Consider the following 23,316-nt stretch of genomic DNA (forward strand, 5'->3'; position numbering starts at 1 on the left):
GGTTCAATCCCTACTATCACAAAAAGATGGGGTGGGGGAGATAGGGCCTAATAGGTGGTATTAAGTCATTGGGGATATACTCTCAATGGGACACCAGTCTCTTCTGCTTTTCCATTCCTTGGTCATGAAGTGAATGAATTCTGTTGTGATGTGCTCTCAAAAGGATGTACTGCCTTGCCACAATCCCAAAAGCAGGGAGGCCAATTTACCATGGACTGAAACCTCTAAAACTGAGCCAAAAATAATCCTTTCTTTATTTCAAGTTGAGTATCTGAGGTATTTTGTTGCAGAAATGGAAAGCAGACTAACAGTCTACTAATTTATAGTATTATTTTAATACTTATACTAACCCTATGAGGTAGGTAATATAATTACCATTTCATTGATGGGGAAACTGAAGCAGATAGGTAAAATAACATCTGGAGGTAAAAAGTAGTGGCAATGCCAGTATTTGAACCCAGAAGTCAGGACTCACAGCTTATGGTCTTAACCACTAGGAAGCCTGCCTCTCTTATTTCTACATAAAAAAAATAAAAATAAATGAGAACCATATTAATTAATAACAAAACAAAACAAAAATCCAAACAAAGCAGATTATATCATGCCCCTTCTTCAAACCCTCTATTAAACTCCCAATTCAATTATAATGAAGTCCAAAGTCCTTTCCTTTGCTTGTTAAGCCCCTTTGGAGATGGCCTGGTCTACTTCTCCATCCTAGTCTTTACCACTTGCTCTCTGGTTCTTTATTTTTTGAGCTATGCTGTCTTTCTCTTCTCTAAACCAACCAAGCTTCTTCCTGCTTCACATCTGTTTCACGTGTGTTGGTTCCACTTGCAGCGTATTCTCTGAGTTCTTCATAGGGACAGTTCCTTCATTTCATTCAATTATTAGGGCCAATGTCACCTTAGGAAGGCCTTTTCTAACCCCCAATCTATAATAAGAGTCCTCTCCCATCCCCCATTGGGAGATGGATATGAACGTTTAGGGAGCCAGGAGCAAAATGCTATGGTTTGAATGTGTCCCCAAAGGCCCACGTGTTAAAGGCACTAGAACTCATTCTCTTTTGCTTTCCTTCTATTTTTTAAATTATCTATTTATTCATTTATGATATCTTCTCTCACATTAAAACATAAGGCACACAAAGCCAGAGGCTTTGTCTGTCTTGTTCCCGATGGTCTCACCCAATACATCAAAAAGTGCCTGGCACACAACTGACACTCAAATGCTGGAGATTCATTCAGAAATCCTCTTATACATGATTAGTAGTGTCAACTTGAAAATTATTCAAAATTTCTAACAAATAATATATACTCATACTGGGAAATTTAGAAGTAGGATGAACATAAAAATGTAATTTTTCCCTGCCCAAGTTTTGTTGTATCTTATTCCAGTCCAATGGCATCCTATTTTTATTTACATTTCTTTGATGGGGAGGTAGAAATTTTTTTCATTATGTTTATCAGCTGCTTATGGTTCTTTTGTGATTTAGCTCAGCCTATGCCTATAATTTAATTCTTTGTTCAAGCATGAGCTCATATGTTATCTCTGAAAGGTCTTCCCTGATCATCTCCTCTAAAGCATCTCTACCATCCCTCTTCCACATTCTCTGCCAACTCACCTGTGTGCCTCCTATATATAGGACACACCATAGCCGATAATTATTTTGTTTGTTTATCTATCAACTGCTTGTGTCTCCCATCTCTCTGGAGAAAATGTAAGGTTCATAAGAGAAGTAATCTTTTTTCTTTTTTTTTTTTCCAGTATTGGGGATTGAGCCCAGGGGTTTCACATATGCTAGACAAGCATTCTACCACTGAGCTACACTCCCAGCCCTTCTTATTTTTACTTTAAAATAACTAAAACAGTATCTGGGGATACACAGGGAATAGGGAAGAAATATAAGTATCTGTTGAATGAATGAATTAAAGCCTACAAAACTGAAATACATGTAATATTCTAAAACTCTGGTTCAAAAATTATTTTAATAATGCCTTTAGTTTAAGGTAGAATTAAAGCTTACTGACATTCTGGAATCTTTATTCATAATGTCCATACCTGATTGTTGGGCTTGGTGGATAAGCATTTTCCAAAATAAAGCGTTTCCGTAACACAAAGGCTATTACATGCGGGCCCATCAATAACTCCAGTCTTGTACTTGTCACACTAAAAACCAGGAGATAAAAAAAAAAAAAAAAAAAAAAAAAAAAACTAGTTAATAAAAAAAGGTTCATGGGAAGAAACATCTAAAAGATATCAATAAAAGGTATTTTTATCCTTTAAGAGAAAGTTTTCTGATGAAAAGAATGTGGGCTTTGGATTTAGACAGAAGTGCATTTGAATCCATCTGCTCTATTACTTTCTTGCTCTATGATGATGAGAGGGAGCTTAGTTTTTTTTGTTTTTTGTTTTTCATTTTTTTTTGGGGGGGTGCTGGGGATTGAACCCAGGGCCTTGTGCTTGTGAAACAAGCACTCTACTAACTGAGCTACACCCCCATCCCCGGGGGCTTCTTGTGTGCACAGAAGTTTGAAACTATTTTTCCCACATAGAGTGGTCTAAGATGGTAGAATCCCTACTTCCTTCAACAATAGAAACATTCCATTTGAAAATTTTTAAATAACAAAGTTATGTCTGCCATTGTGTCATCCTTGAGATCATACAAAAACAAAAAGAAAATGAGAAAAACACAAACTCCATATTTGATAAAATAAGGTACCAATGTAATCCTAGACACAATACAATAATTGAGGGTGATCTACTAAACTCAAGATTATACCAGAGCCCCAAAATAGGCTGAGATTAAATACCTGCTGAGGCCTGGGTTCTCAAAGTGGGCAGGGCACCAGGCAGGAGGTGCATCTGAGGAGCAGAACTGTTTTACAAGGAAGGTTTGAGGGGCACAAGCTTCCGGGACTTCCCAGAACACCACCAGACACCATGAAGTAGTGGAACAAGGTGGGGTTGTATGATAAAATCCTTAAACATGTTAAATTTGTTGGAGGCAGTCTGGTGATGGACTACAGCTGGGAGTGAACGAAGAGCCCTGTAGCTCCTGCGGAGATACACAGGCTAATACATCTGTGTGAGGGCTCGGTCTCTGTCTCACCTCTTGCCTGTTCCTCAACACACACACACACACACACACACACACACACACACACACACACACACGCAGAACCAACAATCAGCTTCACTGCTAGCTCAGTTCACTGCCCAGTTGCTGTCTGTAAATAGTTGACTGAAAAAAACAATTCATACAGGAATGAGTAATAACTAAAAGAAAATAAGCAAGAGATCTATACAGCAAACTTAAAAGAATAAGAATTAGGAGGAAAGAAATAGGAAAAGCAAAAATCAGATAAATAAAATTTCCAGAAAAAACATTATCATGAAGTAGAACAAATATGTTGCTATGAATTCAAAGGATTTACTGAAACAGTTTAAAATAAATTGTGGTATATTTAGAAAATAAACTACTTAGTAATTAAAATGAAAGAAATAAGCTCATATACATCTACATGGAAAATATTTATAATGTTAAGAGGCAGAAGTTGCAGATTGACACGTGGGATCTAGTACCACTTATTGAAGTTTAGAAGCATACAAAGACTCTGGGAATGCAGCTTAGTGGTAGAATATTGCTTACCCTGCATGAGACCCTGGGTCTGATCCCCAGCACAGATACTGTTTTAGTTATTTTAAAGTAAAAATAAGAAGGGCTGGGAGTGTAGCTCAGTGGTAGAATGCTTGTCTAGCATATGTGAAACCCCTGGGCTCAATCCCCAATACTGGAAAAAAAAAAAGTAATACCATGTGTTGTTTATGTGCCTACAAGTAGGTAAGGAAAGTATGAAAGCATAATGGCAGGACACCCACCATACTCAAGAATGGATACTCTGGAGGAGGAAGACTATCTAGGAAGATACAGAGAACTTCAACTGTACCTGTAATGTTTTATTTCTTTGGGAAAATGGAGCAAATATGGTAAAAGCTTAAGATTTGTTAAGAAGGTGGTAGATACATAAGTGTTTGTCAAATTGTTTTCTTTATGCCAACATTGTCCTAAGCAGTTTGCATGTATATCTCTTTAATCCTCAAAATCTCCTTATGGAATAGGGTTAGCACTTTCTCTTCATTGATAAGAAAACAGACAAGCCAGGTGCAATGGTGTAAGCTTGTAATCCCAGCAGCTTGGAAGGCTGAGGAAGGAGGATGGTAAATTCAAGCAATTTAATGAGACCCTGACTTAATAATAATAATAATAATAATAATAATAATAATAATAATAGTAATAGGGCTGGGGATGTGGCTCATTGTTAAAGTGCCTGTGGATTCAATCCCCAGTACCAAAAAAAAAAAAAAAAAAAAAAAGGAAAAAGAAAACGAGACAAGGGAAGTTAAGAAGAGGTTAAGAGGGCTATGGTTGTGGCTCAGTGGTAGAGCACTAGCATGTGGGAGGCACTGGGTTTGATCCTCAGCACCACATAAAAATGAATAAATAAAATAAAGGTCCATTGACAACTAAAAAGTTAGTTAAAAAAAGAAAAAAAGAGAAGAGGTTAAGAACCAGGCACCAGGCACACCTGTAATCCCAACAAGTCAAGAGGCACAGGCAGGAGGATTACAGGTTTGAGACCAGCCTGGACAACTTAGCTAGATCCTGGCTAAAATTTAAAAATAATTTTTTAAAAAAATGGCTGGGTGTGGTCCTGGGCTTATTCCCTAATTGGGGTGGAAGGAGTTAAGAAACATGTAGAACAGGTTCATGGTAGAGCTAGAATCTGAGCCTATACAGTTTGCCTCCAGAGCTTTTAACCAGTTAGGTTAGGTACAAGAACTATAATTACCTATGTTGGAGAGGAACTAGCAGAGCAGGGTTAGTACTGACTAGGTCAAATGCCCCTCCCAAGCGTTCCCATTAAAAATTTGTAGGCACACTCATTCCTTGATAGTCTTCCTCCTCCACACAAGCAACTCAAAACAGGGCCAGGATATTAATCTTTGTTTCCTCAGGGTTTTGAACAATGCCTGACATAATCAATCACAGATATGAGTGTAAATATAATATATGTAACACATATAACGCACCTGTCAATTGGATGAGTGAGTGAAGTACATGCTGGGTTTTTACATGGGAGTAACAAATAGCTCTCTTCTTCCTCCTCCTCTTCCTCCTTCTCCTCCCCTTCCTCTTCCTACCCCTCCCTTTTTTGTACTGGAGATTGAACCCAGGGGTGCTCTACCACTAAGCTACATCCCCAGCCCTATTTATTGATTCATTTTTATTTTGAGACATATCTCACTAAGTTGCTGCAGCTGGCCTTGCACTTGCAATCTTCCTGCCTCAGCCCCACAAATTGGTGAGATTAGAGGCCTTCACCACTGTGCCCAGCTCAGAAGTAGCACATTCTATCATGAAGAACTTCTGGGATAGGATTCAAAGAGCTGTCACCTTCCAGCGTCCTGATCTTAGACTCCTGAATCCTGAGGAACACTTTGTCTTTTATTCTGCCCAAAGTCAAGATTTAAAAGTACCTCGCTGCCACATACATCTTCCAGATGAACAAGCTTGAAGCTGTGCATTTCTTTCCTGAGCTTATATTCTTCCTCCATTCTTTCTTTATATTCCCAAATCTAACATTATTTTCCCTGCTAGACAATAATTTGATCTGAAGGCACAGAGTTGGTCACATCCATCTTTGAACTTCCTCTGTAGCACATAGCACAGTTTGCTATTTAAGTGTTCAATAAATGTTTATTAACTAACCAACACAGTGGTTTTGGGTTTAAAATCTCATTGGAAGCCAGGTGTGGTGGTCCCAGCCACAAGGAAGACTGAGGCAGGAGCAGGAGGCTTGTTTGAGCCTAAGGGGTTCGGGGCCAGCCTAGGCAACACATCAAGACCATATCTCTTAAGAAAAAAAAAACTGGGGAAAAATTATTACTTTTCCACGACACCTAAAATGTATTGTTTTACTTTAAAGCACAAACTAAGTTTCTTAGTAAACTGCTAAGCAGTGAAGTATTTAGCTACTAGAATCAAATTTCTTGTTTTGAGCAAAGGCCTCAAGCCAACCCGCATCAAAGAGGTAGTCACAAAGTCACATAGAACAGTCTCTTCAACTTGTGGTTTCTATCACAAACCAAAAGCAAATTTCCCACATACTTTTATGAAAAGGAGAGTTAGTTGCGTTTTGTTTTATTTTTCAGGCATACTCATACACACAAACTTTAATCACAGAAAGTAATATGATAGTCAAATAAAAAGACACAGAAATTATAATGCATGTTCAATGTTACAATAATCAGCAAAAAATATCAAAGGTTTATCCATTCCTGAGATTTTTATTATCCTGATTCTACCACCACTTCTTTGCTTGCACTTGTCTCACACTACCAGAAGATGACACTCTTGAGCTTCATTTTAAAAAACCCACCCAGGTTGAAGGAATAATTTCATGAACTACAGGAATTGTACCACAAGGGGGCAATAACAATAAACACATGTATAGCAGTAGGTTTTAAATAACTTTATAAGATGCACATTCTAAAAATGTATTTCAGGCATCAATTTCAGACTTCAGCTTCTCTTAGTAAGGGGAAATAAAGGTAGAGTTGGGTTTTTCACAGTGCCTGAAAACCCTCCACGTCTAGTCCACCCCCTTTCCCATTCCCTGTATCAACTCTTGTTATATCTTCATCATCTTCTGCACTCACATTACCTTCCAACTTCTCATTCTCTGCTTCTGACTTCTCTGTATTAGCCATTAAAGGTGTTCTTTCCCTGTACACAACACACACCTTCTCTATTCTTTCCTTTCCTACTGTATAATGACCATAATTTTTAAATTTATTTTTTACAATATTTTTTTAGTTGTAGATGGACATGATATCTTTATTTAATTTATTTATTTTTATGTGGTGCTGAGGATTGAACCTAGTGCTTCACACATGCGAGGCAAGCACTTTACCACTGAGTCGTAACCCCAGCCCCATAATTTATTTTAAAATTCCCCAATACACACAATACAGTATTTACCTTGTTGTTGTTGTTGTTATTTGCAGGTTATAGTCCAGGTATCTTTAATATCATAACAAAGGATACACAGGTGTGTTCTGCTGGAGCTCTAATCAGGAAGCCAATGTTTCAGAGGTAACTAACTATTCAAAGTACTTCTATATTCCTTATATCAAGTTTGATCTATTTCTTAGTTGTTTTTTTTTTTTTTTTTTTAACTGTGCTGGGGATGGAACCTAGGGCTTCACACATGCTAAGCATTCTAACAAGCTATACTAGTCCCATTTAGAAACATGATTTTATTGGTAAAATCTGTGGCTTATCAGAGAGCATGATGAAAGTTAGAAATGAACTATCATTGATGAAATTAAAAATATTTAAGATTTAAGATATTTATTGGCTAAAATATAAGATATTCTATACACTTTCATTAAGAGGGAGTAGGAACCAGTTGGAGCTATAATCTTTCTCTTTAAATAGGTTCTATGAACTAATCCTTATATAATAGATGTTTCTCAAACCTGAAGGAAATTCAGATCACCTGTAGGCTTCTTAAACTACAGACTGCTGAACCCTAGTCTCAGAGTTTCTGACTCACTAGATCTTGGGTGAGACTGAAAATGTGCACTTATAGATGATGCTGATGCTGGTGGTCAATGTAGACATTTTGGGAATTGTTGGTTCAGAATTTCTAGCTGCCCTGATGGTAATTATAAGTTAACAAAACCTGTCTTGGGAGTATCATTGCTTCTGCCTTGAGTAAATATTTCATGCTAGTTGACAGTGCACTTAAAAGGACAAAATTAGGACTTTAATGAGTGTACAGACAGGTTATAGGAAATGTTTTAGGACTGTTTGCAAATAGATATATGTGTTGCAGATATTTTGTGTATGGGTGAGTGTGTGTGCGTGTGTGTGTGTGTGTGTGTGTGTGTGTGTGTGTGTGTGTGTTACTGGAAATTCAGCCCAGGACAGCAAGCATGCTAGGCAAGCACTGTACCACTGAAGTACATCCCAAGCCCGTTTTTAATTTTATTTTGCCAAGGCTGGTCTCAAACTTGTGATCCTCCTGCCTCAGCCTCCTGAGTAGCTAGGATTATAGGCATATTCCACCATGCTCAGCCAAATAAATGTTTTATAATAAATGCCTATTTGTATACCAGAAAATATTTTCATTATAATCTAGTAATAAGTTGCATGGAAGTAGTTAGTCTTCACCTGTGTCAAATATTTTCAGTGGTTCAATTTTCTTTTCAATTTCTATGCCTTTTATTTATTTTTCTTATTATAGTGGCTAGGATATTCAGTAAAATATAGAAGTGAGGAAAATGTACATCCTTGCCTTGATCCTGATCACAGACATTATATATTCAGACTTTTACCATTACACCTGATGTTGGATATAGGAGTTTTTGTAGTCAGGTTGAAAAATTTCCTTTTTATTCTATTTTTTTGGGGGTACTGGGTATTGAACTCAGGGGTACTTGACCACTGAGCCACATCTCCAGCCCTATTTCATATTTTATTTAGAAACAGGGTCTCACTGAGTTGCTTAGTTAGCGCTTCACATTTTGTTGAGGCTGGCTTTGAACTCACGATCCTCCTGTCTCAGCCTCCAGTCTTTTGTATTCTTAGTTACTAAGAATTTACTGATTTTTGTCAAATGTATCAATTTAAATAATCCTATCATTTTTCTCTTCTATTCCTTCTCCATGGTAAAAGATTTTCAAATACTGAATCAATCTTGCATTACAGGAATATACTTACTTTGTCAGGCTCCACTATCTTTCAAATAGAATTTAAGGACTCTGATAGATCAAACTGGATTAACTCAATTTAAAATAATTTCCAGTCAGGTATGGTAGCACACACCTAAAATCCCAGCTACCCAGAAGTCTAAGGACGGAGGATCTTAAATTTGAGGCTGACCTGAGCAATTTAGCAAGACCCTGTTTCAAAGTAAAATTTAGAAAAAGGGATAGGGATAGTTCAGTAGTAAAGGACTTATCTTGCATGCTCGAGGCCCTGGGTTCAATCCCCCATACACACACACACACACACACACAAAAGGAAAACAGAAAAATCCCAGCTGAAAGGTGGAAGCAACCTAAATGTCCATCAATGGATGAACAGTAAATAAAATGTGGTATTTCCATATAATGGAATATTATTCAAACTTTAAAAGGAAGGAAGTTGTGACATATGCTGCAATATGGATGATCCTTAGGGACATAATGCTAAATGAAATAAGCTAGTCATTAAAAAGACAAATCCTGTATTATTTCACTTGTATGAGGTATCTAAAGTAAACTTTAGAAACGGAAAGTAGAATTGTGGTTGCCAAGGAATGGAAGGAGGAGAAAGGGAAGTTGTTCAACATGTATAGTTTCAGTTTTACGAAATAAAAAAATCACGAAGACACAATAATGTGAATATACTTAACACTATTGAATCGTACATTTAAAAATAGTTGAGATGGTAAATGTTATATTTTTTTACAACTTATTTTTCAGCAGCTTCTAGAAACAGCAGTCTGTAGTCACGGTCACTTATCTCCCTCATCCCAACTTGATCCAACAGTTTGGCTTTTAACTCTATTACATTTTACAAATACTACCAACCCATTTAACAATGAACTCTGAATTGTGGATTTCAATTCTTACATTATTTAACTTCCTTCAGCATTTGTCTTTGTTGGCTTCCACTGCTTAAAAACTATTTCCTAATGACGTCTCTTCTCATGTTTTTCTCTTCTTTCTTGGTAACTCCTTACCAGTCTTCTTCGTGGAGTTCTCGTCCTTTCTCACAATTTAAAATATTATTTTCCAGGGGTTTATTCCACTTCCTCTAGGTTCTCTGTACACTGTCACGAGTGAGACGTTTATTCCTATGGCACTGATGAGCCTTGGCTCTGTCTCCGCCCACGGCCTGCTCTTGAGCTAAATACTGAAGGGCTCCCTGGGCATCTCTTGTCTCCATCTGGATAGCCTACAAGCACTTCACACTTAAGCTGCCCTCAACTGAACTCACCCTCTCCTGGCCCTCTCTCCCAGGTTTATCTTTCTTTATTCCCATTATCCATCCTCTACCCGGCTCCTCTATGATTGAGAGTTCAAAGTTCTACCTGGGTTCTGCACCACTTCTAGCTAATCTTTGTGGCTACTAAAGAAGTGAGCACAGACTTCAGTTGTCTGGAAGTGTAAATTTATTCTTCTTCCTCATGCCGCCAAATCTCTTTTTGTTTGTTCGTCTAAGTTTTTGGTGCTGGAGATCAGATCCATGTGCTAGGCAAATGCTCTACCTCTGAGCTACATCTTTAGCCCCACATCTCCAAATTCAGTTGGTCACCAAGTGCTGTCAATCCAATCACTTCCTTAGCGTCTTTGTTTCTTGCCCTCCATTCCTGCTGCCAGGGGCATAGTTTCAGCTCCCCCACTTTGCCTCTGTATTACTTCAGATGCCATGAAACTCATCTTCCTGCTTGTGATGTCTCCAATTCATCCATTATACTGCATCTGGTGACATTTAGGGTGGGGATTACTGGGGATTGAGCCCAGGGGTGTTCTACCACTGAGCTATATCCCCAACCCTTTTTATTTTTTGAGACAGGATCTCACAAAGTTGCTCAGGCTGGTCTTGAACTTTCGATTCTCCTGCCTCAGCCTCCTGAGTCACTCGGATTACAGGTGTGTGCCATTATGTCTCACTAGTCATTCTATTCCTGAAATGCAGCAATAGTCATATCTTTATAGTCTTGTACATGCCAATTTTTCAAAATTCAGCTCAAATACAATGTTTTCCGGAAAGCCTTATAGACCTTGTTCACTAGGGTTGCCCATACCAATACTGCATAAGACATAATTATATAAATATTATATATAAATGTTATATATATATATATGTATATATATAATATTGTATTTTTCATTTATTGTCAATATTTAGAACATGCGTATACTCCAAAAAGTATTTATGGCTTATTTTAAATTCAAATTTATCTGAGCATCTTGTATTTTTATTTGCTACCTCTAGCAACCCTATTCTCAGTGATGTATTCTTCCTTTTCATTTTTCCATATCTCCTACTAGCCTGTAAGCATCTCCAGGACAGGGACATGTCTCATCTCCACCTCCCCAGGAACTAGCATAACACAAGGAATCATATACTAAATGTTTGACTAAAAGAATATAGAATTTTAGGGCTGGGGCTGTAGCTTAGTGGCAGAGCATGTGCCTAGCACGTGTGAGTCACTGGGTTCCATCCTCAGCACCACATAAAAAATTAAATAAATAAAATAAAGGCATGCTATCCATCTACAACTATATAATTAAAAAAACAAAAGAATATAGTATTTTATTGTTTGTTTCTTTCTTCTAAGTTGTTTTCAATCTTTAGTCTCTTTATTGCTTCATAGGAATGATATTAAGGATAACAATGATACCACCTATTTCAGGATTATAGTGACTCTTACATGATATAAAAGAGCAGCATAATACATCAAAAGTCACCAGAAATACTACCATAATTTAGCCACTAAGATTACCTGGATTTGGGTTGTAGTTCAGTGATAGAACACTTGTCAAGTATGCTCAAGGCTCTGGGTTTGATTTTCAGTACCACAAAAAATAATAAATGAATTAATTAAAAACCAAAATGATTATTCTTTGGATAGGGCTTATATTTCTTAATATTTGAAATAAATTTCTTTAGTAAATGTAAATTCATAAAGGGATCGGTAACCTAACCTAAGTTTGCATAAAGGGAGCAGGACTGTACTTTTCATAAAAGGAAAAAAATTAAGCTTGTTCTTTAAAAATGGTATGTCCCAAGTAGTATTGGTTCAGTACACTTAATGGCATAAAATGAACTGTCAAGTCAAATAATAATTGATCCTAAGCAAAGGCAAAACTAATTGATATGGTTATATATTACTATCTAATTGGAAACATGGCTCTAAATATCTTAAATTTAGTATATCTTAAGCTAGTTGCTTTAAGCAATAAGCCATTAGCTCTAGAAATTGAATCTCAAAAGAGACTTAATAACATTTAGGGGCCCTTTTATCTTTTAATGCTTCCATTTTAAAAGGTGTACTCTCAAAAAAAAATATATATATATATATATATTTATATGGAAGAAGCTCCTAAAGGGGGGGGGGGGAAGCATGTTGCTTTAGTAGCCACCAAGTCAGCTAGAAGTAATACAGGGCCTCACATGACTCAGGTGGGACTCTGAACTTTCAGTCAGAGATAGTCAGCTGATCTCAGTATGAAACCATGTGGTCCTAAGAAAAGCATAGAAAGGAAATATTTCTCCTGGCTTCTGGTTTTTCCTTTTTTTATGGAAAAAACAAAATAGGCTGTGTCAAGGGAATCTTACCTAGAGAGTCAAACTGTGCAAGATTTCTTCATTGTTAGGTACCAAATAGGATTTGTTGAAATAATGAATGAATTAGGGATTTCTATAATCAGAGAAAATCTGCAATGAATCACCTAACACATTATGCAATCAGCTTGTTAGAAAAAGAAATGAAGGGGGAAAAAAAGGGTATTTCCAAGCACATCTGACTAGGGTTACTGGTCGCTGTCATTTTTAGAAAGCGGCTTCTAAACAAAGAGCCAAACAGTTCTCATTCCTTACAACTTACCTGCAAGTTGACCTTGCTTTTTTGGGGGGTATATCATTCTACTCCACTTCCCTTCTACAAGTTTTAAAAGCTTATTATTCATTTCACTTGAATCAAGCCCTAAATAATAGGTATGACTGTGGAATGTTTCATACTTTCTCTTCTTTTCAAACCAGGGTCACACTATGTTGTGTAGGCTGTTCTTAATCTTGGTGAACTCAAGAGATCCTCCTGTCTCAGCCTCCTGAATAGCTGAGATTACAGCTCCATGCTTTTATTACAATTGAAAACAAAAGCCAAGGACAGTGGCGTGGTCCTGTAATCTCATCTACTTGGGAGACTGACATAGGGCATTGTTCGAGCTCACTGGGTTTAAGACCAGCCTGGGCAACAGAGTGAGGCCTTGGAAGGAAGGAAGGAAGGAAGGAAGGAAGGAAGGAAGGAAGGAAGGAAGGAAGGAAATCTAAAACTGAAAACAATAAACTTGAATTCAATTTCAGATCAATGTACAATGTGAAAATTTTATCTCAGTTTTTGTTGCTAGCTTCCTAGAAGCTTAAAATTAAGATTGAGCATTACCTAGATCTTTTAACAAAATTTACCCATTGGTTAAAGATGGTTCTCAGGGATATAATATTAATATTCTATACTGATTTTAAATGCTGAATAGAAGATACTTTTTCCCCCCAATACTGGGGACTGAACCCTTATAGTGTTCTCCTTACAGTGCATAAGCACTCTACACTGAGCTACATCACCAGCCCTCCACACTTTTTTTAAAATTTATTTTTTAGTTGTAGTTGAACACAATATCTTTATTTATTTATTTTTATGTGGTGCTGGGGATCGAACCCAGGGCCTCGCATGTGCTAGACAAGCACTCTACCACTGAGCCACAACCCCAGTCCCCCTCTACCCTTTTTAAAATTAAATTTTTGGACAGGGTCTTACTAAATTGTCTCAGGCTGGCTTTAAATTTACAATCCTCCTGACTCAACCTCCCAAGTAGTTGGATGACAGGTATGCAGCACCACATCCAGCTAGAAATATACTTGATTACTAAATTAGACTGATTCACACAGTACGTATTCACGAGTACATGAAATACATGCTCGATTTGTTTGATGTTCTCAGTTTGTTTTAAAATTTTACCATAAAGAGACAAAAGAGAAAAATATATTAATTTATAGACAACCAGAAGTTTCAACTAAGTCTAAGATTCAGAGGCTACTACATGTTCTAAGTGTTGCTGGCCCAGTGTTCATTAGCATTTAGCTCTTTGTGATAAAAATGCCAAGTAAGCCTGGTTTATAATTAGAAGGAGAAAGAGTCTCCTTAGTGCCCTTCCAAATTCTTTTTATTCTTTAAGGCCCTACAACTGTATCTTCTCTACCAAGCCTTTCTCTACTATGCTACCTACAATGATCTCTCTATTCACTATTCATTTAGTACAAACCTTTAAAGAAAGTCTTTCTTTAAAGGTTTGTACTAAAATTACCCATAGTATAAATTAGATCATTTTATCTTTATGTGATATGCTTTTGATATGTCAACGTGGCTAGACTATAGTTCCCAGTTATTGAAGCAAACAATCTAGGTGTTGCTGTGAAGGTAATCTGTAGATGTGACTAAAGTCTATAATCACTTGATTTTAGGAGAGATTATCCTAGATAATCTGAATAGTTCTAATTCAGGCAGTTGAAGGGCCTTAAAAGCAATGCTGCAGCTTCTCTGGAACAAATTCTGCTTATAGTCAGTATCTTCAGTGGCGCCACAGAGTTCCAGCCTGCTTTTCCTCACAGTCAACTATGTGGCTTTTGTATGTGACAAGCCAATTCCTCGCAATGAACTTCTTTCTATTGATTTTGCTTCTTAGTAGAACTCTGACTGACATACCTGACCATATAGTGTTGTGTGGTGCGCAGATATCTTCCCAGCTATACTCAAGGGCAAGGAACTGGAGAAAATGCTAAGTGCTAGGCACAGTAAATGAACTCATTCTACCCTCACAGTACCTGTGAGATATTATTAATCGCCATTTTACAAAAGTTAAGTAACTTGCCCAAGCTTGTATAGCTCAGAGGGCAAAGCTGGAATTCAAACCTGAGGTTCTTTTATTCTAATGCTTATACCTTTAAGCAGAAAAGCACTAGATAGGACCTAGAAATGGAAAAAGGGGGAAAAAGACACACACAGAGAAGAAAGCCATGTAAGGTCAAGATAGACCACGATTCCTAAGCAGACTTAAACTGCTTCTTACACTCTGTTGGTAACATTTGCTTCCTAACTCCTAAACAATGATCTCAGCATGGAGTCAAAACTCTAGTTGGGACAGCTAATGATATTCTAGGAAAATCTCTGAATCACAATGTTATGGTTACAGCAATAGTAAATACTAGGGTATGTGCCCTGGGCCAATGAAAATAAATCAAGAACTTGAAAACTTTTTTTTTTTTTTTTTTTTTAATCTAGTAGGTATGTTGGAGCATCATTCAGTGTTAGAGGACCAGGTTAATTTGTTCAATTTCACTTTATCTTCATAAAACCTGTGATACAGGTAAGACAGAGATACTTTTCCTCACCTGTAAAATGGAGTTGAAGCGAGCCAATGAAACAAAGTCACTTACTCAATCACAAGGTACGTCACAAAAAAGGGAGAGGCTGGTGCTTTGACTGTAGGTATTTTCTCCAATAAACTGGCATGAATGGGTTGAGCTACTGGTAATTTAGAATTTCCTCATATTCAGTGAATTGCATCACTAATATCCAACATTTTAAAATGTGATGTTACAATTGCAATAAAATAGAGCCATACACATGGAACCAATCACATTCCTCAAGCTTGCTCCACTCTCTGGGCATTTGTACTTACTGTCCTTACATGCTCAGTTTCCAGATTTTCACACAATTGCTTTCTTCTCATCAGGGTCCAATTCAAAATGCCATCTTACAGGAAGGCTTTTCCCAATCACTCTGGTAGCACACCCTAGCCATTCTCCACTATATATTTCTGTTTCATCTTTTCTCGTTGCACTTGTAAATGTAAACTGAATTATTTATTTACTTGTTTTTTTTTAATTTTATTACGTACACTACACTGTAAGAATGTAAGCAGCTTCTTCTTCTTTTTTGGTACCGTGGATTGAACTCAGAGAGACTCAACCACTGAGCCACATCTCAGCCCTATTTTGTATTTTATTTAGAGACAGGGTCTCACTGAGTTGCTTAGCACCTTACTTTTGCTGAGACTGGCTTTGAACTCGAGATCCTCCTGCCTCAGCTTCCCGGGTTGCTGGGATACAGGTGTGAGCCACTGTACCTGGCAAATGTAAACCTCTTAAGGCATGAATTCTGTATATCTCGCTTCCCACTGTATTCTTGGAATAATGCCTAAGAAGTAGTAGGTCTTCAAGAAAATATTTGTTGACTGACTGATACTGCCTCTAAAATAGATAACAATTTTTTAAATCATTGCTATATGGTAGTAGTTACTTTGAAAATAAATATTAAATTATTAAAAATAGGAAAAAGAAACTGGAGGAAAGTTAAAAGCAACAATGCCTACTCTTCAAGGGAAGAAAATAATCTACACTTTAAATTTTAGTAAATAATGTTTGTGGATCTTAATTTGGGTCTTCTGTGTCTCTTTATAATCTTCCCAAGTTCACAAAGATGAAATCAACTAAGAATTTTGAATGAAATCTGCTCACAGCTTATACATAGACTACTATGATCCTTTGCCAAACATGCTTTTGCTAAATATGGTTTTGAGATAATGTGGTTTTATATTTGTATATCTAAAATTTAAAATTAGCAATCTGGATCTGGTTCAGTTCAGTCCACTTAAACAAAAGAACAGTTTATGTAGTAATATAAGGAAGAGAGATAATTGGCTTAGGCTATTCATTTCAAACAAGGACCAGAAGAAGGTATAGTTATTACTATAATTTATGAAAAGGCCAGGCAATTACTTAGGCAGATACTGCACAACTAAAAAAAAGAAAAACAAAACAAAACAAAAACAGGCATAAGCTGTATAAAATAACACATACCATTAGACTTTGAATATTTTTTACATTTTTTTTAGTTGTTGATGGACCTTTACTTAATTTACTTATTTGTATATGGTGCTGAGAATTGAACCCAGTGCCTCACACATGCTAGGCAAGCGCTCTACCACTGAGCTACAACTCCAGCCCTAAACTTTGAATATTTACATGAATGTTTTCCTGTTCTTTTACTTTCAATATCTTTATATTTTAGATATATCTCCTGTAAATATATTTTAATTTTTTAAAATATATCCTGACAAGTCTTTGTCTTTCAACCGAAACATCTGGCCCACTTATATTTAATTTAATTACCAACATATTTGGGTTTAAATGTATTATAGTTGGTGCCATGGTAAACCACCCAAATCCCCTCCAGACCTGAAGCACTCAAACCCTTACCAGCTGGGGGTAGAGGCAGTAACCAGCTGTCAGTTAAGTTCCTTTTGGGGCTGGCCCTCAGAGTACAGCCTTCCCTGTCATGCCCCTTTCTTTGGATATTCATTTTTTTTTCTATTTCCCCTACTATTTTTCCTATTTAATTGAACATGAACATGCAGTCCTTTTGGGGGGCTCTAATATCCAAGTCTTCTGTGGATCTGCATTTAGTGTCTTTGTTAATTTCTTGATTTGGGGGTCATATGATCTTGTCTTTTGGCATTGCCTGTAAATTTCTTTTTTTTAATAATGGATCTACACAAGGTTTCCCTTCCCTCTAAAGGCAGATGTACTGATAGCTGATAATCTTTACAAAATTATGTGCTGTGTTGAGTTGAGGCTGAGTTGTCGCTCTGTTAAAGCTCAAGCTACTTTTGGCTCATTTCCATTCCAAGGACATAGCCATTTGGGGTTTTTACCTGAGAGCCTGGCATTCACTGGGGCTTCTTCCTCCAGCAGGTTTCATAGCTCTAATCTCTGAGATCGTCAAAACATATACTCTGCTTTTCAATGAAATTTTAGCCTCTATTTCTGAAGAAGCCCGGAAATTGGCAAATATCCCAATGTGATAACTAGTTTTATGCAGTGAGGTGCCCCAGTTTTCTACAAAGGCTCTACCAGTTTCTTGTCCCCGCAGTGGTTCTTTGGTAGTATGTACAGTTGTGCATCACTTAACAACTGGGATATTTCTGAGAAGTGCATGATTAGGTGATTTTATCATTATGTTTACATCATGAAATGTACTTACACAAACATAGATGTTATTGCTACTACACACTTAGGTTCTATGGCATATAACATTACATATGTGGTCTGTCATTGATGAAAATGTCCTTATGTCGTGCATGACTCTGAGTTCTGCTTCTCAGACCACTGCCCATGCCCAGAATTAGCAAATTCCTCCAGGGTAAAAGAGGTTACAAAAGCCAGCTCACCATTCTGAAATTCTTTCAGTTCCCCTTTATTCCTGGTGCTTGGCCCTTCAGGGTCTCAGCCTAAAGTACAGTGAACCAGGTTTCCCACTCTTGGTTAGATTGGAAGTAGATTTTTATTTTCTAGCCTCAGAAGGGTGTGTATTTCAGGGCATACATCTCCAGGAAAATCAGTGACAGAAACTAAACTTACCTTTCTCAAATCTTATCCTCTTCCAGATCTTGATGTAATTCCTCACTAACATGTTAGTTCTTTGCAGCTTTAAAATATACTTTATTTTTTTAATTTTTTAATTTTTTTTAATATTTATTTTTTAGTTTTCGGCAGACACAACATCTTTGTTTGTATGTGGTGCTGAGGATCAAACACGGGCCACATGCATGCCAGGCGAGCGCACTACGGCTTGAGCCACATCCCCAGCCCTTTAAAATATACTTTAAAAATATTTTTTTCTGCTTGCTTTTTAGTTCTAAACCCATAGTTTCTATGTAATATTAGGATTATTTTAGGTTATTATTATTGTCCTTAGTTTAATACCAGTTATGGTAGATTTTAAAGACATAATCCCAAATGCAGAGTAACTACCAATATTTTTAAAGTCAGTCTTAGGAAAATAAAGTACTTTAGACTCAGAAAGCTTTTTCATTAGCTTCAAGTTTCAATAAGACAACCATCCAATTATGGTCGAATTAGGCTCTGTTTCCATTTCTTATAAATTAAAGGGAAATTAAATTAAAGTAAAAAATGGGGCACGTCAACTACAATTCATTCATGATAGAATATGTGCCTTACATTTTACAAAATGTTGTATCAACACAATCATATTCATTTAATTTTGGCTTAATCTCTTGGATTAAGTATTGGAATAGTATTTTTTTTTCTTTTTTCTTTTCTTAGAATAGTATTTCTAACATCAGCAGATGACGTTAACAGGCTTTCCTGGAAAGGTGGTGGTGGGGATATTTTTTTTTTTTTTTCTAATCAAGTACATTTGCTTTCTCTTGGAGAAGCCTAACACACATTACTATATTAAAGACCCTGAGAAGTAAGTCAGTAAAGCCAACTATTTATTTTTGTTTAGCCCTATGTTTCTAAATATATCTGACTAGGAAATATTTTATCCATGGAATACCTTTTTGTTGTTGTTGTTGCTCTAGGCATGGAACCCAGGGCCTTATGAGTATCAGGTAAGTGCTCTACACTGAAACTCACACCCAACCCTGGAATACTTATTAATGTGCCCAAAGGTACCTGGTACGAGAAAGGTGGCCTACCTAGAAAAAGGGAAATACACATTTCAAATAAGCAAAAGAAAACAATACGTGTGTGTGTGTGTGTGTGTGTGTGTGTGTATGTGTGTTATGTATACACACACATAAAATTCTGAGATGAAGTGTTTTAATTTTATTTATATTAGAATTTTGGTAATTTGCATGTTATTATAAATGATGGCATAATCCCTGCTTCCTCCTTCACTGAAGGTGGGAAGATGAGTTTTGTGTTAGCTTAACTAGACTACAGCTTCCTTTGTCAGTCTTTCCTGACACAGGGTAGGAGAAAGAGTGAGAACTTTATATAGAAACAGAATTGGATCAAATTCTGGCTCCATCATTTTGGGAAAATTATTTTCTCTCTCTCTGGATCATATTATTTTTAAAATGGACTTGGAGGTTTTTCATAGTCTTATTTTAAGGATTAATGAACATATGAAATTCCTGGTACATCAGCTGGCTCCAGAGGTTCTTCCTATCTTAAAATTCCTCAAGGATCCAGAATGGCCAATTGAAACAGACATAGGCCTGATGTCTTTGAACCTTGATTTGGAACTCTTTACTAATTCATTCCCCTGCTTCTTATATTAGTAATTCCTGACTTGCCTACTTAAAAAATTTATAATATTCCTGAATAATAGTTTTTTAATCCTGACTGATAGAGTACCTGGTGTTAAACTAATTTTTTTTTTTTTTTAGAACCTTGGCAAGTGTCATGTCTCCCTGACTTATGTTGCCATAACACTTGCTATCATAACATTTCTCACCTTACTGTGATCACTCATTTTCTTTCCAGGTCAACTACAAGTTCTGTAAGGTCAAAGACATTTTAGGTTCCCTGATATATGCACACACATAGCACCACTGGCCTGGGCAAAGAGTCACATTCAATAACTACAGAATCTAATAATCTAATCATTGGAATCCCCCATATCACTATTATTAGAAATATAATTCTATGGGATGGGGGTGTGGCTCAAAGGTATAGCACCTGCTCAGCATGCATAAAGCACTGGGTTTGAGCCCCAGCGTTAGAAAAGCAAAAAACTCCACACACAAAAATTTACACACACACACACACACACACACATATATAAATTTATATACACACATATTATATATTTACACACATATAGAAAATTCTGAGGGCTGGGGTTTAGCTCAGTGGTAGAGTGTTTGCCGTGAGGCCCTGGGTTCGATCTTCAGCACCACATGAAAAATAAATAAGTAAAAATAAAGGTATTATGTCCATCTACAACTAAAATTTTTTTAAAAAAAAATTCTGAGATGAGGTGTTTTAATATTATTATATTAGAAGCTATTGGTGGAAGGCAAGGAATTAAATTTACTTGAAATCCTCAAACATTTAAAATGTAAATGTGGGCTAGGGATATAGCTCAGTTGGAGTGCTTGCCTTGCATGCACAAGGCCTTTGGTTCAATCCCCAGCACCACACACCACACACCACACACACACACACACACACACACACACACACACAATTTATATATATGAATGCTATGGAAGCAATAATCACTAATAGACATTGTAGACTGACAGTGATTTTCCTGAGATATATAAAATCACTAGGGTAGAAATTAAATAACAAACATATATGTTTTAGATAAATTTTGGAACTTGAGAATAACTTCATTTATTTAAAAGATATGTTCCGGGGCTGGGGAAGTGGCTCAAGCGGTAGTGCGCTCGCCTGGCATGCGTGCGGTCCGGGTTCGATCCTCAGCACCACATATAAACAAAGATGTTGCGTCTGCCGAAAAAACTAAAAAATAAATATTAAAAAAAAATTCTCTCTCTCTCTCTCTCTCTCTTAAAAAAAAAAAAAAAGATACGTTCCAGGAAGACTGCATGTAAATAATAATTTTATAAACATTAAAAAAAAAGAAGAAAACATCTGGATGGGCATGGTGGCACATGCTTGTAATTCTAACTTCTTGGGAGGCTCAGGCAGGAGGATCACAACTTTGAGGCCAGCCTGGGCAACTTAGTAAGACTTTGTCTTAGATTTTTTAAAAAAGGGCTGGGGATATATATAGATCAGTGATAAAGGGTTTGCTCAGCATGCACAAGTCCCTGGGTTTCACTCCCAGTAAAAAAGAAAGGAAAACTCCATCAGATTAAACTAAATTTCCAATATGCCTAAAAGCAAACATACTTTTTTGTAAATTAGGATGCTCCCATGCTAACTTATCTACATTATGTATTTAGATTTCTGAATACTGCATTTAAAATATATATATATATATATTTAATTAATTTAATTTATTTATTTTTATGTGGTGCTGAGGATTGAACCCAGGGCTTCACACAATCGAGGCGAGCGTTTGAGCCACAACCCCACCCCTGAATACTGCATTTTTCAAAGTGGGGAATATTCCTGGCTTGGTCATATTAATAAGCTAGGAAATTGAGCACAACTCTAATGTCAAATTAACTTTTATTTTTGAAAACAACTGTTAGTATATAAGTAATATAAATAATGTAAGTAATAAATCTAGTGTGTTATTAAGAGGCTTTCAGAAAGCTCAAAAATTAAAAATACTTACTATTATTTTCTTACAATCCTTTCCTCTGCATAGTTCTGTATAGGTAGAATACTGCACATATATAATCCAGCTTCCAACAAAAACCACCAACCAGGAAAAGAAAAGATATTTCATCCGCACATATGAGAAGCGAGCCTGTGAGTAAAAGAATACATAATGATCATTCATTCGGCACCAACTCAGCATTCACTGTCCTAGGATGTGATTTCCCCCCTTGGAATCACACAGTATATATTCTAAGGCTTTCATATGGCAATCTTAGAACAAAGTGCACTTTCACCCTGTCCGAACAGCACTGGTCTTAGAAAAGGAAGCTCCTTGGTTTTGCCAAGGAAAAAGGGAACAAAATATCCCTTAAGAAGTATAACCTTTCAAATTCCACCATCATTAAAAGCTACTTATTAAGCACAATCACGTGTGCCAGGTTCCAATGTAAGATCAGGTAAAAAGTTCAATCCCCAGTTATGCTTCTTCCCTACTCCCCACCCCCCCAAAAAGATACAATTCCCATTACTAGGAGCATACAAAAGACTGCTTCAGATAAGGATTTTTTTTTTAATATTTATTTTTTAGTTGCAGATGGACACAATACCTTTATTTTATTAAATTTTATCCCAGGGTCTTGGACGTGTTAGGTGAGCACTCTACCCCTGAGCCACAACCCCAGCCCCTTGGATAAGGATTTTTAAAAGTGTGAATAATCACGATAAAAATATCTTTACAAGAAATAAGAACCAAGAATGGTTATTTGTCTAATGTCTCATAGTGACAACCAGAATAAGAAATCAAAATCCACAGGCTTTCCTATTTCTCTATTGCATTCACCAGGGCTTTTGGGCCCTTTTATTCAACCAATCAAATGTTTCTTTTCAGTAGATATTCTGAAAACTGAGGAGAATGTTTTAGCCATGAAAATAGAAATAAATGGAGAAGAAGGATCAAGATATATCAAGAGTAAATCACTCCTTGTATGTCAACTTGTAAAGCCACACAATGGGATCTTCTTTGCATTGTTTGGCTTCCAGTGCACTGATATCTAACTGCAGCTTGGGCCAGTTGGTGCCTTTTCTCCATCAACCACCCATCAAACAGTTTAATCTTCAAAAGCGATAGTTGGTCAACAATTTGGCATTAGTTTTGGAGCCTGGAGCTCCAATAGTCTGATTTTATAAACAGTAGAACTAAGGATTATGGAGAGAGTTTGAGCAGAATGAATTAAAGATACGTAAACAAACAATGAAAAGCTAGTTTTGCTTTTACAATCACGAGCCAGTTTCTCACACTAGAAAACAGTAGGACACTGTGAGCACTGTGAGCTCGCAAAGAAAGCAAAGAGATGAAAGAGCCATAAGTGCACCTGCAGAAGACAATGGCTGCAAAAGAAAAATCGACTCAGGAAATACCGAATTCTGTG

At 36.7% G+C, this 23,316-nt stretch overlaps 1 protein-coding gene and 1 non-coding gene across 4 annotated transcripts in view; both read right to left on the reverse strand.

Annotated features, from left to right (window-relative positions):
- The window catches only part of Dipk1a (divergent protein kinase domain 1A), a 107,111-nt gene that overhangs the window by 6,066 nt on the left and 77,729 nt on the right, over positions 1-23,316 (reverse strand). For all 3 annotated transcript variants that reach the window (XR_013091977.1, XM_076863474.1, XM_076863475.1), the window contains exons 2-3: positions 21,903-22,037; positions 2,056-2,163 (exon numbers count right to left, since the gene is read on the reverse strand). Coding sequence is in view for 2 of the 3 variants with exons in the window: in XM_076863474.1 (XP_076719589.1) it covers positions 2,056-2,163; positions 21,903-22,037 (243 nt within the window). In the remaining variant the exon portion in view is untranslated. The remainder of the gene's footprint in view (positions 1-2,055; positions 2,164-21,902; positions 22,038-23,316) is intronic.
- Trnav-cac (transfer RNA valine (anticodon CAC)) lies at positions 2,423-2,495 on the reverse strand. The gene has a single exon. It is a non-coding gene; the product is annotated as a tRNA-Val (tRNA).

The sequence above is a fragment of the Callospermophilus lateralis genome, chromosome 7 (assembly GCF_048772815.1).
Source record: "Callospermophilus lateralis isolate mCalLat2 chromosome 7, mCalLat2.hap1, whole genome shotgun sequence".
NCBI lineage: Eukaryota > Metazoa > Chordata > Mammalia > Rodentia > Sciuridae > Callospermophilus > Callospermophilus lateralis.